The sequence below is a fragment of the Hipposideros armiger genome, unplaced genomic scaffold, assembly GCF_001890085.2.
Source record: "Hipposideros armiger isolate ML-2016 unplaced genomic scaffold, ASM189008v1 scaffold_266, whole genome shotgun sequence".
NCBI lineage: Eukaryota > Metazoa > Chordata > Mammalia > Chiroptera > Hipposideridae > Hipposideros > Hipposideros armiger.
This window is the reverse complement of record NW_017731616.1, coordinates 177499-194722: the sequence shown is the minus strand read 5'-3', so window position 1 is coordinate 194722 and position 17224 is coordinate 177499. Positions and strand designations below refer to the sequence as shown.

The 17224-nt window shown below is 39.2% G+C and overlaps 2 protein-coding genes across 5 annotated transcripts in view; both read right to left on the bottom strand.

Moving 5' to 3' along the window:
• Positions 1-4861, bottom strand: part of UBR3 (ubiquitin protein ligase E3 component n-recognin 3) — a 207722-nt gene extending 202861 nt beyond the window's left edge. The window contains exon 1 of the mRNA XM_019656794.1: positions 4249-4861. Within this exon, the coding sequence (XP_019512339.1) occupies positions 4249-4792 (544 nt within the window). The 5' untranslated portion in view covers positions 4793-4861. The remainder of the gene's footprint in view (positions 1-4248) is intronic.
• Positions 4862-14708: 9847 nt separating this feature from the next.
• Positions 14709-17198, bottom strand: LOC109390378 (40S ribosomal protein S4, X isoform-like). Of its 4 annotated transcripts, none has more exons than XM_019656785.1 (3): positions 17107-17198; positions 16780-16855; positions 14709-16035 (listed from the first exon to the last, which is right to left on the bottom strand). In XM_019656785.1, exon 3 carries the CDS (start codon positions 16026-16028, stop codon positions 15237-15239), a length of 792 nt encoding a protein of 263 aa, XP_019512330.1. In that variant the 5' UTR covers positions 16029-16035; positions 16780-16855; positions 17107-17198; the 3' UTR covers positions 14709-15236. The 4 variants fall into 4 exon arrangements, with proteins under 4 accessions (XP_019512330.1, XP_019512332.1, XP_019512331.1 ...); XM_019656787.1 differs by having other exon boundaries at positions 14709-16030; XM_019656786.1 differs by having other exon boundaries at positions 17018-17194.
• Between the last annotated feature and the right edge of the window lie 26 nt (positions 17199-17224).

The following is a 17224-nucleotide window of genomic DNA, read 5'->3' as shown; positions in this document are numbered from 1 at the left end:
CTGGATTAAGAAACTGTGGTACATTTATACAATGGAGTATTACTCCACCATAAAGAAGAATGAAATCATATCATTTGCAATGATATGGATGGACCTAGAGACTATTATGTTAAGTGAAATAAGTCAGTCGGAGAAAGACAAATACCACATGATCTCACTTATATGTGGAATCTAAAAAACTGAATGAACGAGCAAAGTAAACACTTTCGACTTTATCTACTTATTTTTATTTTATAACCAATATGTATTACTTTTGAAATTAAGAAATTTCCCCTGAAATACTTTGAAAAAATATGCTATAGATTTAATAATCAATGCCTGAATAACTAAAGCAATGTAGTATTAGGGCAAATTTTCAGTTATAACAGCCACTATTTTATCTAATTTAATTCCACATTTACTAAGCACCTAAGTACAAGAGACTGTGCTAGCCTCTGATTAATAGCAAGATGAGGTTCCTATTCTTTAAGGAGTTTAAAACCAGTGAGGAAGAGCCAGCAAGGAGGCAAAAATATCTATAATACAATATGGAACATGAAAATGGTCATCTTCTGCATCAAAATTTGAGAACTAATGTTTAAAATTCCAATTTCTAGTTAGTACCATCAGATCCCCAAACCAGTCAGACATTACTTTACATTTTCCATTACTTCTTTTTTTTAGCTCATCCATCTATAAACCATTTGTGACAATGATTGCATTTATTCATTAGCGGCAAACTATGATGTTATACATACAGTTATTAATATATACTTTCCATAGCCTTTGTAATCTCATTGCACAAATGAATTCTCGGTTGTTTTCTTCCTTTGCTTTTTATACCTGTTAATATCACCACATATATCAATATTACTAATCAAAAATAACTGAATCCTCCCCTCCCATATTTCTGTACCTACAAATTTGAAAATTAAATAGTAATACAGGTTGTGATGGATCCAAAATTCTTCCCCATCTCCAGTCATACCCACAACAGTCAGAGACTGGCAAAAAAGATTAAGGCACAGCAGAATTTCTTCTTTTACTAAGAACACAAATACTGAGAAAAGTGGAATCCTTCCTTAAAAATTTACTGAACATGGGATTTACAAACTTCTATGGCAGTTAGAATAACAACCCCAAAATCAACACATCTCCAATCGTCAGCAACCTAAAAGGATTTTAAGAAATATCAAAACCTGAGAAAAGTTAAATATATTTTGTTCATTTCAAGATAATCCAACTTTGCCCACAAACAACAATGATGTAATCTGTTAATGATTTTGAATTCTAAAAAGGTTCCAGAGGCAGCCTTTTTACCTGCACTGCAGGCTAACATCACCTGTGTCTTTCCAGGCAGTAGATTACGTGTGTAGCCCAGAAAAATTATTCTATCCAACCCAAAGAATTGTACAAATTTCAGAATAATCACAGAGCCACAATACTGTTTACTGTTCATTCTTGCCCTTTATGAAATTGAACATAGAAACCGCTGGCACATACAAGGCAATAATTTTGCATTTCAGATAGAAATTAATAAATATTTAAATACTTTTTATCAACTCATGGAGAGTTGCCAAGCTGGGGGAAAAAAATAAGTATCTATAAAATGTCAGTAAAGACAAGTTCTATGAGATTAGCATGTGAACTCTCTACAGGCCAGATGTCCTAAACCTGCATGAGTACCTTCAAACAAACTCACTGACATAATTCCGCTCCTGCACTGAAGCATCGCCATTAGATCAGATTTGCCTCTCATCCACATCAACCTGATAATAACCACTGTCGTTCCAAAATTCAGGAAACAATATTATTTCTTACCTTCATGATTTTTGAGGATCTCCTAAAAGCTAAACTAGTCTAAGAAGTAAAAATGTCTAAATATCAGTAAAAGATTATTTCAAACTCCTTCTCCTCTATGTTTTGAAATACATTTTACATTTTTCATTGTAAGTTTTAAAAGAAAAATAAACAGAGGCCCAAATAAGAATGGCATATTAAATAAAAAATATAAAACAATATTAAACAAAAGTACCAAGAAGAATGTTATTTATAGAGGCAGTAGAAAAGTGTTGAGTGGTCAGGATTGGTTCCAGCATGCCTACCTTACTATATGTGTAATCCTGAACAAGCTTTTAAAAACCCTGTACCCCACTTTCCTCTTCCGTACAATCTGAATAATAACCTCAGAGTTGTTGAAGATCACTGAGTTACACCACATAAAGCAGTTAACATTTAACCACAATTTATAAAGTAGATGGATAAAAATCCAAAGTTTTAATAACACTCTGTTTGGGAAGGCTGTTGGAAAACAGGGAGTTTCATACTCTCCTTATGGAGGGCAATCTGGAAAGCTACTTTTGAGAAATTATCCCATTGATATTCTTGCACAGGTGTAAAAAGACAGGTTTACCAGGTTTTTTAATTCACACTGGAAACCAGCTGTCCATCAAAAGTAATGATTAAATAAAGAATGGCAAATTCATGACATGAAATACTATGTAGCAGTTTTGATTTTTTAAATAGAGTACACTGATATACTGACATGGAAAGACCTCTTAGGTAAGTGAAAAATGCAGATGTGTAGAAAAGTGAATATGGTATGTTACCTTTTGCATAAAAGACTGAAAAATCAAAATACCTATTCGTCCTTGTTGGTTTTTAAACTAAGAGAAACTAACAATGGTGGTAAGAAACTGGGCAGATGGGAGGCAAGATGGGAGGGAAACTTCAAACTGTGTGTGTTTTTTTTATTTTTATATTTTTTGGGGTTTTTTAGCTATATGAATATTTTGCCTATTCAAATATTAATTTTAGAAGTATTTTTAAGTGTCAATCTTACACTTTACAATCTCAAATATTAGCTGCAGTTATTACTGTTGTTGTGAGGAGGAGGAGGACGAGGAGGAGGGAGAGGAGGAGGAGGAGAAGGAACAGCAACCTCAAAATACCTCCTTTCTGCAGCCTTTCTCTTATTCCCTCTGCACAGAAGCCTCCTCTAACTCCTGGACTGTTAAGGAATTTATCATTTTCTACTCTAGTGTAAGCAGCTTAAGAGGTAGGTCAATGTCTTGTTCATTTTTAATATCCTAGAAACCTTGCTTGCACCTACTAGTTACAAACATTCTGGAGTAACAGTAACCTACAAGTACTCCGAATAAGGAAATAGTGACCATTTCTAAAGGGATTATATTCTATAATTGTAAGACCTAAAATTTGAAAAACTTGAATAACTGGATTTGCTGACATTCTTTCCACTACTACCCAGCTAAAATCTCCTCTCTTTCACTAAGTTTTTTTTCTTTTCCCAGGACTTCCCTAGACATGGACATCTCGTCCCAAGCCAAGACACCATAGGTACCAACACTTTAACTCACTGCAACCTCTGACATGTCTTTTGTCCTAAGTCCCAACACCCTGGTACATCGCTCCTATTGAAAAAAGCAATTGTTGAGTGTCTCCTTTTAAAAAGATGTCACATATTAGTCAGTGAATAAGGCGCCCTTATAACTGGAAAAGAGCTAACACTTGATTCCTAATTCGCTCGGTGTTTTGTTTGTTCTTGTGGTATGGAGGGTATTCTATAACTGACTGGTAAGTAGCCCAATTCTAGATGTCATAGGGGCACACCAAATACTCCACTGACAGCTCAACAGGCACTTTTCATGCAGGCCCCTCCCCTCCCCTCCTCCTTCAATCTCCGTAAGATCAAAAGCTCCTTCCCCTGTACTGAGTGAGACACACAGACAGTGCACAAGTCCTTTTCCCCAAACTGTCCTCCCCTGCAGTTGCGAGACCACCTCCCCGACTCTCATTATCCCGCAACCCAGCTTGGTCCCCAATACCATCCTCCCAGCCAATCCAAATCATAATCACCATTTCTTCCCAAGAACCAAGCTGCTTTACAGCCTTTCCCAACCAGTACACAACTGACAGCTCGACAACAGATTCCCCAAGTAGCCTTTCCCTTTCCCTCCCCTGCTACACCACGCACTGGCTCTTTTCTCGCTATCACTCAACTCGCCCTAGCTTCCCGCAAATTCACAGCCGCACTCCCTCAACACGCTCTCCGCTCTCCCCTCCTCCCCATCCCCTTTCCACCGCTGACAGCTCAGACACCTCCAACCCCACGTGTCTGCGCCCTCCCCCACTCCTCTCCCTTGACAGCTCAGGATCGGCTCCCAGGTCCCCATTCCCGTCTCCCCCAGACCCCAGCCTGGGCCGCCCGCGATGCCCCCCGGCCCCGGGGGGAAGGCGCCACTCACCCACTTTCCCGCATCACGTTGCTGTCCCCGCAGTCACAGGCGCCCCCGGCCTGGCTGCGGAACATATTGAAGTCGTGTCCGGTGTGATCGCCCTGGTGGAAGCACTCCGCGCACAGCGACATGCAGGGGGAGATGCCGCACGTCCGGCAGCGGTAGGCCACGAAGTTGGCTGTCCAGACCAGGCCGCAGAGCGCCGCGGGGTCATAGGCCCGCACCGCCGCGCAGAACTCATCGTAGCCGCCGCCGCCAGCCAGAAGGCACTTACACCACTCCAGGGCCTCCTCCTCTGCCGCCCCCGGACCGCCTCCGCTGCCGGCCGCCGCCGCCTCCTCGCTGTCCGCAGCCGCAGCCAGCGGCCGCTCAGCGCTCAGCACCCGCTCCAGCAACGCCTGCAGCTCCTCAGCACCTGCCCGGTTGTCCGGCCGGCTAAGGGCCTCCTTCAGGTGCGCGGCCGTGGCCGCCTTGTCCAGGGCCAGGCCGGGCGCGGGCACCTCAGGTTGGGGCGGCTGCGGCCCCCCGCCGGCCGCCGCGGCTGCCGCCGCCGCCATGATGAGAGCTCAGAATTTGGAGAGCCCAGAGCTGGCGGCTCCTCCCGGGAGGGTGGGGGAATTGACTGCTGCGATTGCTCGGCCCGCCCAAGTCTCGCGATACCCCGGAGCTGCCGCGCACCTCTGCCTACGACTCTGCTTCTGCACACGCCCCCTCCGGCTGCTGGTGCTTGCTCCGTCTGCACACGCCCCTTCTCGCCTGGGACACCGCTCTGTTCCTTCCCATCACCTCTTGGCTCTCAAAGTTAATAGCTACTGAAATAAGGGACTCACCTTAAAAAAAAAATTGTTTTAGTATGGAAAATATTTAATATAGACAATGGTTTTTGTTTTTTTAATTTACCTGGATTATAGGAATTATACACAGCATCTTTCAGATGCATTTTAGGCATCAGCATTTTATTTTGAGATATAAAATCCTACTGTTATCAAACCCTTAATTATTATTGAATTACTATTATTATTGAAGCAGCCTCCTAATTCCCCCCCCCCCCGAATCAGTTCTTACCCTCACACTATTACCAGGTTAATCATTCTTCCATTCAAACACTTTAGTTGAAACAAAAGAGAAACAACTTAAATCCCTCAAAACTCAACCTATCTTTTCTATCCTTATCTCCTGACGCTGCTCCAAGTTTTACATATGAAAGAGACTAATGGACTGTCCACTGTTTTCTAAAGATGCTTTTTTTTTTTGATGGTCAGCATTTTTTTTATTAGTTTCAGGTGTACAAAATGATGTAATAGTTAAACATTTACACCCCTCACAAAGTGATAACCCCTCTCCCCCAATCTACTACCCCTCTGATATCGTATATAGCTGTTATAGTTCCATTGACTCTATTCCCTATTCTGTATTCTACATTCCATGACATGTATTGTATATTGGGTTGTCGGAAAAGTCATGACTAATTTTTGCAACGAAAAGAAGAAAAAATACATCATGACTTTTCCGACAACCCAATATGTGTGTGTTGACATTCAATATTACTGAAGACGCTTTTTTATTTCCTACCTCTGGATCTTTTTTGTTGGTAGTTCCCACCCTACTCCACCCCACACCCCAATTTTAGCAATGTCTTCCCATGTCATTGCTTTTCTTAAAAAAAAAAAAAAAAGACCCTGAACTTATTTGATGATGTAACTTGACTTCATTGTAAAAATCTCATCTGCACCCCACTGCTAATTGGTACATTTCTCCAAGGCAAAGAGTGAACCTTCTTCATCATTGCCCTTAAGTGCTCAAATTTGTCTGATTATTGTTGTTAAATGGAAAAATTACAATAAATAACATTTGTTGCATATTTATTTGGGGCCCTACTTTTTATATATGTTATTTCTCTTAATCTTCTCAAAAATCCTGTAAAGTAAGTACTATTATTAGAGGAAATTTAAACTTAGGGAGGTGATTTATGTGCCCCAAAACACACAAAAAGCAATTAAATAAAATGCGACTAAAACCCAGGTGTATTTGATTCCAAAGCCCTGCTCTTTCTGCCGCACCAATGCTTTGCAAACTTGCCTGATCCTAAGAATAACCTGAAGCTCTACTCACAAAAACAGATCCTCAGGCCCCATTTCAGACCTAAGGAATCCCAATCTCCAGAGTGTTATATACTGCCCTATCTAGCAAAATCTGAATCTTGAAAGAGATTATCAATAATGATCCTTCCAGAACTAAAAATCTACAGATTATTAAGTTTCCATAGCTCACCTCCAGAGAGCTGAATAAATTATACAAATACTTAGTAACACATGACAGAAGATAAACAAGAATGAAAAAGAAGTAGGAAAAGCAATCCAAGGAAGTAGGATAAGAATATTTCTAATCCATAACCCAGTGTTATAAATTAATTGCACATAACTAAAACATACTATTTCACATGTCCTGATCCTCTACAACAGCGGTTCTCAACCTGTGGGGCGCGACCCCTTTGGGGGTCAAACGACCCTTTCACAGGGGTCCCTAAGACCATTGGTAAACAAAAAGATATTTACATTACAATTCATAACAGTAGCAAAATTATAGTTATAGAATAGCAACGAAAATAATTTAATGGATGTGGATCACCACAACATGAGGAACTGTATTAAGGGCTCGCGGCATTAGGAAGGTTGAGAACCGCTGCTCTACAAGAAAGTATTTCACAATCATTGTTTAACAGTGGTAAGTAATTCAAAAGTTGCTCCTTAATTCTCTTAATAAGTCACCAAATTATAAACAAATAAAATCCAGGAACATTTAAAACTTAGGTAGTACTAGTGTGTATTCAATAATCAGTGTCTGTGGTTTAAGGCAGTTGGGGAAGTGTACTAGTTATCTCTCCCGGATTGCTTTCCTGTAAAAATAACGAGGGTGCCTGCTCTGCTTAACCATGATGACACATGCTGGAAACGCAGCTTTTTCAGCATCTCCACACACTCCTAAATTTCTACAAATTTCTACAAAATTTCCCCATTGACAAGTGCCTCTTTAGTTCTATAACAACAACAAAAAACTATTTTAAATACTTCCCCCTATTTTAGTTACATAGATATTGCAGTACATGTACAGAAGCCTGGACATTTGCCAGATTTTCCACTTATTCTAATCATTATGGTATCAGACCTGTTCAAAATCAGAGAATCATTAAAATAACCGGTAATAATAATAATATAAAAAACCCAACTGAAGTTTGGCAAAAAGTGTGAATAAACACTTTACCAAAAAAGATATATAAGGGCCGGCCAAGTGGCGCACTGGTTAAGAGTTGGCTTGGGACGCCAGCTCTGAGCAGCAGGGCCCCGGTTCAGATGCCACATGAGGCCCAGTGACGCTGAACCCTCTACAGCTAAGATGGTGAACAACAGCTCAACCTGGAGCTGGGCTGTCGTGAGTTGCCGGTGACAGCGTAGGCTGCAGCCCCTGTTGCAGTGGGCTGCCGTGAGCTGCCGTGAGCTACCGTGAGTGGCCAGCAACCAGCGTAACTGGCCAGCAGCCGCCGTGAGCAGCCGTCCAATGGGCGGCGACTGATCTGCCTCACCTGGGAAGAGCGCAAAGATAATACCAACATGGGCCAGTGAAGCGACATCCTCCACAACTAGACTGAAGAACAAAAGCAACTTGTCTGTTCCCCTTCCCCGATTCCCCAACACTGTTCCCCTCCCCCAATTTCCCAATAAAATCTTTAAAAAAAAAGACATATAAATGGCTAACAGAAATAGAAAAGATGCTTAGCATTATTAATCATTAAGGAAATGCAAATTAAAACTATGAGATACCACTATGCACACCCACTAGAATGGCAATAATCAAAAAGGCAGATAATGACAAATGTTGGCAAGGATATGGAGAAAAAAAACCTTCATACTTCACTGATGGGAATGTAAAATAGTACAGCATCTTGGGAAAACAGTTTGGCAGTTACTTAAAAAGTTAAACTTAAAGTTACCATAGAGCCCTGCAATTCCACTCCTAGGAATCTACCCGAGAGAATTTATAATATATATCTACACAAAGACTTATAGGTAAATATTCATAACAATATTATTTATAATAGCAAAAAAACTAGAAACAATCTAAAAGTCTATCAATTCATAAATGGATAAACAAAATGTGTCATAGTCATATAATGGTATACTATTTAACAATAAAAGGGAAGAGGGACAGATACATACTACAATGTAGATGAACTTCAAAAACCAATGAAAGAAGTCACAAACCAAAAGAAATGCATATTGTGTGAGTCTATTTATGAACTGTCCAGAAAAGGCAAATCTATAGAGCAAATAGGTTAGCTGTTGAGTAATCTACTGGGGGTAAGAACAGAAATGACTGCAACTAGGTACAAATAATCTTTTTAGGATAATAGGAATGTTCTAAATTTGGATTGTGGTGATGACTGAACAACTACATAAATTTACTAAAAATCATTGAACTCCATTCTAGAAAGCAGGTGGATTTTATGGTATGAAATTATACTTCAATAAAACAGTTCGTTATAATTATTAGTAGTATTGTTTGAGATGAACAAAATAGTCAAGTTTCTGCCTGGGTGGCAACCATTTTACTGCCTTAGCTTTCAAAATCAATATGAGAGGCTCTCAAATCTTTGGTTCTCCTTGAGTGTCTGGGGCTTCTATCATTTGGATCCAGAAAGTCTGACATTTTTCTCTTTCAATATGTTAGTATAATATAAAAACTCTTCTTCTAAGTTACTTCTCAAATCATTGTGCTGTGTCATAGAAATTCCTACAATGATCATATTTCCACGATGGAAAGCCACATTGAAATTCAGCTGAAAACTCTGCACTCACTTAAATGTTATACTACATAACATTACATTTATGCAAACTACTGTTACTCTACTGAAGACATTGCATAAATAATGCCACATACTATGGTTACAGAAAACTACAAAATAGCATCTAAAAAGCTATGTGTTTTTACGTATTCCATCTTAATTAATGAGAAGAAGAATCTTGTGGTATTTTTAAATTGGCTTTTCAAATTAAAACAAACCACACAGATAAAGTAAAAGGTATCAATAACTGATAGATAACATCATTGCTTCCAAAATTAAAGTAGACATCCTTAACAGAGAACTTATAAATTCATGTAAATAACTTAAAAATTGTTTTTGTATTTATCAGGACTTTCTTGGTTCCAAGAAATAAAAACCCAACTTGGACTAGCTTAAACCAAAAAGAGGACCATATTAAATCATATAAACAATGGCAGGAAGGGGGAGATGAACCTTGAGGCATCTCCAGCTTTGCTTTCAGTGAGCATCAACTCTATTGTCTCCAACAGCTTCTGTGCATGGGCCTCGCCCAACCCTAGCTCACAGCACATCTCCACGACTTCATAACAGAAAAAGGGGCTCTTTTCTGTCAGATTCATTTAAAACCCTGGAGAAGAACTCTGACCCAACTTGTGGCCCATGCCACTCTTATTACCAGAAGGTAGAGGTGGCCATACCTACTATAAACATACGAGTTGCCTACAACATTATTAACTTCTTAATTTCAGCAGGGCCTCCAAATAAACACCAGATTTTCTCTGCGCAGAGCAAATTCACCGGTTCTAATGGCCGCTATTGAAATTCACACCATAAGAATTGTGCTTACTGTGCACAAGGAATTATTCCAAGTGGTCACATTTAAGATTCACAACAACCCTGAGAGATAATTATCATTATCCCCATTTCACAAGTAGCAGTGATACCCTTCATTTCACATCCTTCAAAACATAAGAACAATCCCTGGAAGAAAAATCATTCACTGTTCTTGCATGTGCCTTTTTTTCTCCCTTCTCTCCTCTCTCCTTTCCTCCTTTCCCTCCTTCCTCCCTTAGTAACTACTTTGCAACTATACTTACTGTCAGTCTCTCATTAATTTAACGCTGAAGCAAAGACATTTTTATTAATTTTCCCAACTCGCTTTGGAAATATTTGGGGAGAGGAGGGAAAGCATGACAGTGCATTGTGTTTGACCTATATTAGCTCCTTTACAGGAGCACATTTTCCCAGGTTATAAATGTTTAACAACCCTCTGGAGGCTTTTTTTATTATCATTTAATACCATTACAAGTTGTCCTAATTTTCTTTTCCTCCTTTTTTTCCCTAAGGAAAGTTTCCTTTCATGCATCTCTACTATAAAAACCAGAAGATTTTCATCCACTGTCTTATTCATGCAGCAAATTAAACAAATGTGTTTTTTGGGTTTTTTAAAGATTTTATTGGGGAACAGCATTAGGGAATCGGGGAAGGGGAATAGACAAGTTGCTGTCCTTTTGTTCTTCAGTCTAGTTGTGGAGGATGTTGCTTCACTGGCCCATGTTGGCATTGCGCTCTTCCCGGCTGAGGCAGATCGGTCACCCGGCCATCAGACGGCCGCTCAAGGCTGCTCACATCAGCTGCACGCACAGTAGCTTACAGCAGCCCACTGCAGATCTACTGTAGCCTACGCAGTCGCCGGCAACTCACCACAGCCCAGCTCCAGATCAAGCTGTTGTTCACCATCTTAGCTGTAGAGGGCGCATCACTGGCCCATGTGGGATCCAAAGCGGCAGCCCTGCTCTGCTCAGAGCTTGTGCTCCCAAGCCACTCTTAACCAATGAGGGCTGGCCCTCAACAAATGTTTTTTGAGTCCCTACAAGTTGCTCTCTGCAAGAGCTGAGGATAACACTGTGAACAAAACATATGGTCATGGCTTTGGCCCGGGTGGCTCAACTCCAGGGAACACCATTCACAAAGATACAATGTTCCTGACATGGAGATTACAGACTGATGGAAGCATATTATAAATCATAACCTAATTTACAAATACATTATTACTGTTGCTACAATTATTAGTACTCCTGGTCTGGGAGTGAGAAAACAGAATACTAACCACAAAGAAAAGACTGACAAAATTGGCTAATTTAAATTTTAAAATTCAAAATTGTATTTATTAAAAGGAACTATTCAGAGGTGCAGAGTTTCTGTTAAGGGTGATGCAAAAATTTTAGATATAGATAGTGGTGATGGTTGAAAAAACATTATGAATATGGTTATTGCCACTGATTTGTATCCTTAAAATGGTTAAAATGGGAAATTTTGTTATATAAATTCATATAATGGACTACTATACAACAATGAAAATGAGCAAACCTGTTTGAATCTTACAAACATAATGTTGAACAAAATAAATCTGACATAGTGAGAATGATTCTACTTATATAAAGTAAAATAAATAGACAAAATTAATCTACGGTGCTAAATGTCAGGGTAGTGATTATTTTTGGAGAATGGGGCAGGGGAGTGATTAGAGGGGAGCATAAGGGGGATGCTTAAGTGTTTTCCTTGTATTTGTCCAGATTCAGTGCCAAATAATCATCAAACATGATATTTTATGTGAAAGTGTGGCATTAGACACATTCCATGTTGAAACATCTGAGTATTAACTTTCTTGAATTTCATGATGTATCCTGAAACAACTGCATTGACATTTGCACTGATGCTGCAGAAGCAAGGATAGATAAAACTGCCTGTAACTTAATATGAATCATGGCATTGGCACTAAATATCTAGTTGACATTGTACGAGTATTTCTGTTAAATACTTACAGAAAAGCAAGCCAATTTCCCTTAAAAAATGGCCTCAAATAAACAGCAAAAAATATGGTTACATTTTGACCCATGAGGACACATCTTAAAATTTTCCTGATTGTCTCCAGGAAAAAGTACATGTGATGTTGTAAGCTAAACTAGCAGCTTTTTTTTAAATTGTGGCAAAATATACATAACATTTACTATTTTAATCACTTTCAAGTGCACAGTTCAGTGGTACAAAGTACATTTATAATATTGTGGAAACATCACCACCCTTGATCTCCAGAACATTTTTATTATCCCAAACAGAAACACTGCACCTATTAAACGCTAACTCCCCATTTCCCTTCCCTCCCTTTTACTTTAGCCACTCTAATAGATGCTAGTGGTTTTTACTAAACTTTTCTAATGTTTATCTTTGGCTTCCTCCAAATAAATTGTTAACTATCTACTGGAAGGGATTACACATCTTAGGTGGTCCCACTTATCATTAGAACAGTGTCTATTACACAGAAGTAATAGCAAATATTACTACTCCATCAACTGAAGTTTAAGCAAACAGGTCTCCTGGTGATGTGGGGAAAGTATTTGTAAGTCTTGTAGTATCCACTGAAATCACTCTTTAATCCTCTTTATCAATGTTCTGTACAAATCAATCTCCTACATTTTTTAAAGAGTTGGCTATAGAAAGCAGCTTTCTTCTACATCTTAAGTTCTCACCATTATAGAGATGTCAGTGTCTATGCGGCAGTTCAACAGACATTGATCTTCTCCTACCTCTGCTCTACTGCAGCTACCTGTTCTCATGGCCTCACCCTCAACCTTGTCATCTTAGAATTGATCCATATACTAATATATTTTTTTTACCCATTTTTGCATTTTAGTGACAAACTTTTTTAAAGCATACAATTAAGTAAATTTAAAAAGAAATGCAAACATCACCAAAATCATTTTAGAACATTTCCGTCACCTTTAAAGATTCCTTGTGCCGCTTACAATCAATCACTGCTCCCACCTTCAGCCCTATGTACTTTATACAAATTTTAAACCTCAATAGTCTATTATTTGAATTCAACCTCTATCATTCTAGATCTCTCTTTTCTTCCATTAAACCTATTACAGTAACATCATCACGTCCTCACCCCTCAACTATTGTTCCCCTCAATCTCATCCCCTTTCTTTTCACTTCTTTCTCCACCTAGCCACAGACTTCCTGGTCCACCACTATAACCATTCTCTTGCCAAGACCACCCATGGTCTTTTCTCTCATGCTTTTATTGTATCCCTCTTTTAAAACTACTATCCTGAATCTTTTCAACTGTTATTCCTTCCTTGCTCCTGCCTCAATATTGCAAGAGGAAAAAAATACAACTTTGCAGAATGGTGCATTAGAATTATTGCTTTTGAAGAAATTTCCTCAACCTGATAAAAGGGCATCTATGAAAAACCCACAGATAACACCATGCTTAACAGTAAAAGACTGAAAGCTTTCCCTCTAAGATCAAGAATAAAACAAGAATGCCTATTTTCATCACTGTTATTCTATATTATACTAGGAGGTTCTACCTGGAGCAATTAGGCAAGGGGAAAATAAAAAGACAAACAGATTGAAAAAAGTAAACAACTTTTATTTGAAGATAACATGACATTATATGTATATAGAAAATACTAAGGAGTTGGTTGGAACACAGTGCTCGTAAACACCAAGGTTGACAGTTCGATCCCCACATGGCCCACTGAGATGTGCCTTCCACAACTAGATTGAAACAACTACTTGACTTGGAGTTGATGGGTCCTGAAAAAACACACTGTTCCCCAATAAAAATAAATAAATAAAATAAAGAAAGAAAATACTAAGAAATTCACGCACACAATTAGAGCTAATAAGTTTAGAAAAATGGCAGGCTACAAGAGCAATAACAAAAATCAATTGCATTTCTTAACACCAGCAATGAACAATCCAAACATAAAGAAAACAATTCAATTTACAGAAGCATCAAAAAAAAGTACTTAGTAATAAATGTAACAAAGAAGTATGAAACTTGTACACTGAAACTATAAAACATTGTTGAAAATTAAAGAAAATCTAAATGAATTTAAAGGTATCCCATGTTCATAGATTGGAAGACCTAATATTACTAAGATGGCAATACTCCCAAATTTATCTACAGATTCACTGCAACCCTGATGAAAATTCCAATTGCTTATTTTGCAAAAATTTACCAGTTTATCTTAAAATTCATATAGAAATGCAAGTGACCCAAAGAATCAAAACCACCTTGAAAAGGATAAACAAAATTGAAAGATTCACACTTCTCATTTCAAATCTCACTACCAAGCTATAACAATCAAGACAGTGTGGTATTAGCATAAGAAGAGACATAGATCGTGAAATAAAATTGGGAGTCCAAAAATAAACTCATACATCTATGCTCAATTGATTTCTACAAGGATGCCAGGACCATTCAATGGGAGAAAGCATAGTCATTTCAGTAGTGTTGAGACAACTGGATATCCACATGCGAAAGAATAAATTTGTGCCTCTACTTCATACCACATACAAAAACTTACTCAAGATCAATCAAAGACCTAAGTGTAAGAGCTGGAACTGTAAAACTCTTAGAAGAGAGTATAGGTGTAAATTTTCACGACTTTTAATTAGGCAACAGTTTTCACCTAAAAAACAGATTTGGACATCATCAAAAATTTAAAGCTACTGCATGTTAAAGAACACTATCAAGAATGTATAAGGACAACCTACAGAATGGGAAAAAATATTTGCAAATCACGTATCTGATAAGATCTAGTGTCCAGAATATATAAGGAACTCTAACAACTCAAAAACAAAAACATTAATGACACAATTTAAAATAAGCAAATGAGGGTTTGGATTGTTATTTATCCAAAGAAGCAAGAGAAATGGTCAAGAAGCATATTAACAGATGCTCACCACCAACAATCAGGAAGATGCAAATCAAAACCACGAGTTGCTACTTCATACCTGCTAGGATGACTATAATTTCTTAAATGGAAAATAACAAGTGTTGGTGAGGCTATGGAGAAATTGGAACCCTCATACATTGCTTCTAGAAGGGCAAAATGGTGCAACATAAAGGATATTTGTGGTGATGGAAATTCTATGTCTTTACTGTAGCCATCAATCCTGGCTGTGATGCTGTACTACAGTTTTGCAAACTGTTATTGGGGAAAACTGAGTAAAAGATACACAGGGTCTCTAATGTGCTATTTTTTATGATTACATATGAATCTAGTTATCTCAAAATAAAAATTTTAATTTAATTTTTTTCATGCTATATTATCTTAGTTAAATAAAAAGACTCTTCCAGTCATGTCACCTAGAGATATTTCATTTCACCCATTGCTCTGTTTGGCTGCCAGTCTCTTAGCTCTCTCTTCAGCAATGGTGAGGCGGATACCCTTTCCATGGGGAAGAGATATCCATGGTTTGTTGCCTTTGCCAATAACAAAAATGTTGGAGAACCGGGTGGCAAAACTGTTGCCATTGGTATCTTTCACATGAACTACTTCAAAAGAACCAGGGTGCCTCTCTCTGTTGGTGATCACACCAATTCTTCCCAGGTTAGCACCTCCGGTTACCATGCACAGGTTACCAGTGTCAAACTTGATGAAATCAGTAATTTTGCCAGTCTCCAAATCAATCTGAATGGTGTCATTCACCTTGATGAGGGGATCAGGGTAGCGGATGGTGCGAGCATCATGGGTCACCAGATGTAGGATTCCTTTTGTGCCCACAAAGATCTTTCTCACTTTGCACAACTTGTACTTGGCCTCCTCTGGTGTAATACGATGAACAGCAAAGCGACCCTTGGTGTCATAGATCAGACGGAAGTTCTCTCCGGTCTTGTCGATGCTGATGATGTCCATAAAACCAGCAGGGTAGGTTACATCAGTTCGGACCTTACCATCAACCTTAATGAACCGCTGCATGCAGATCTTCTTTACTTCATCTCCTGTTAGAGCACACTTAAGTCTGTTCCTTAGGAAGATGATGAGAGGGAGACATTCCCTCAGCTTGTGGGGACCAGTGGATGGACGAGGAGCAAACACACCGGTCAATTTATCCAGCATCCAATGCTTTGGAGCCACTACACGCTTCAGGTGCTTCTTGGGACCACGAGCCATGGCTGTGCTGGGTACGGAAAGAATAATTTAATTTTTAAAAACAAAACAAAACAAAAATGCCTTCAACAAGTGGGTCAATTGTCCTTCCATATATCTGGCTAGTTTCAATCATCCACTTGGTTCAAACTCCTTACTACAGCCACCTCCGTCTCAACGGATACCACCACCACCAACAAAAACAACTACCATTTATTGGGCATTTGTTATGTGACAAAGAACTTTATGTACTAACTTTATGTGCTACAAACTTTATATGTATTAACTCATTTAACCCTCATAACAGACAACTTTGAATTCTACTTTTCATAGGAGGTAGCAGCCTCAGAGACCTCTCTTTTTACTTCATGCTCATCCATCCATTCCTCATTTTCTTCCTTTAATAATGAAAAGAAGGGTTCATTCCCCAGATTAAAGGCAATCTTTTCACCAAAGCACTGGATCCTACGTCTCAGGATCCTAACTCTATCCAATATCCTTTCTTGTATTTTGAACCCCTACCTTTCTATTAGCTTCAACCTGTCTGAATTTAGGTATGTTCGTATCTCCCATCATTTAAAAAAAAAAGCAGTTTCCTCCAATCTTACTAAGCATCAACTATTCTCACTCCTCTTTTCGTAGCCACGTTTCTTAAGAATTGTTCATTTACTCTACTTCCTCAGCTTCCATTCAGTTCAAAATCCACTACGACTTGGTTTCGGCTCCTCCTCCATGAAAGCCTGACCTCTTTCCAGCGCTTGACACCACTACTTACCTATTTCTTCATTTAAATTCCCTTCTTCGAGCGTCTCTCACATCACTACCTGTGAGAGTTAAGTGGCACAGGCGACCTATAAAGGGAGTAATAAAGTTATAATAAAGTAGGGCATGCCTATGGCCCAGGAGGCAAAAGTGAGTGGAGACTGCTACTATTGGAGGGGGAGTTGGGAGGTAGGAGGCAGAAAGGGCCACACTGGGCATTAAAACAAAATGACAGGAACTTTCACCCTCACTTTCACCCTTTCTTCCCCAGCCTTTTGGGTTATGGCCAAGTTAATAGGCGGCTGGGCCAAACCCCCGCAGCGACAAGCGCGAGCTATACCGGTGATGCGACACGGGGCGGAGGCGGAGAAGGAGTTCTTTTGTTCGCCGGCGGAAAACGAGAGTCGGAAGGCGGTTGTAGCTCGGCACCGGACCACTAGACGCTGACGCGTGCGTGC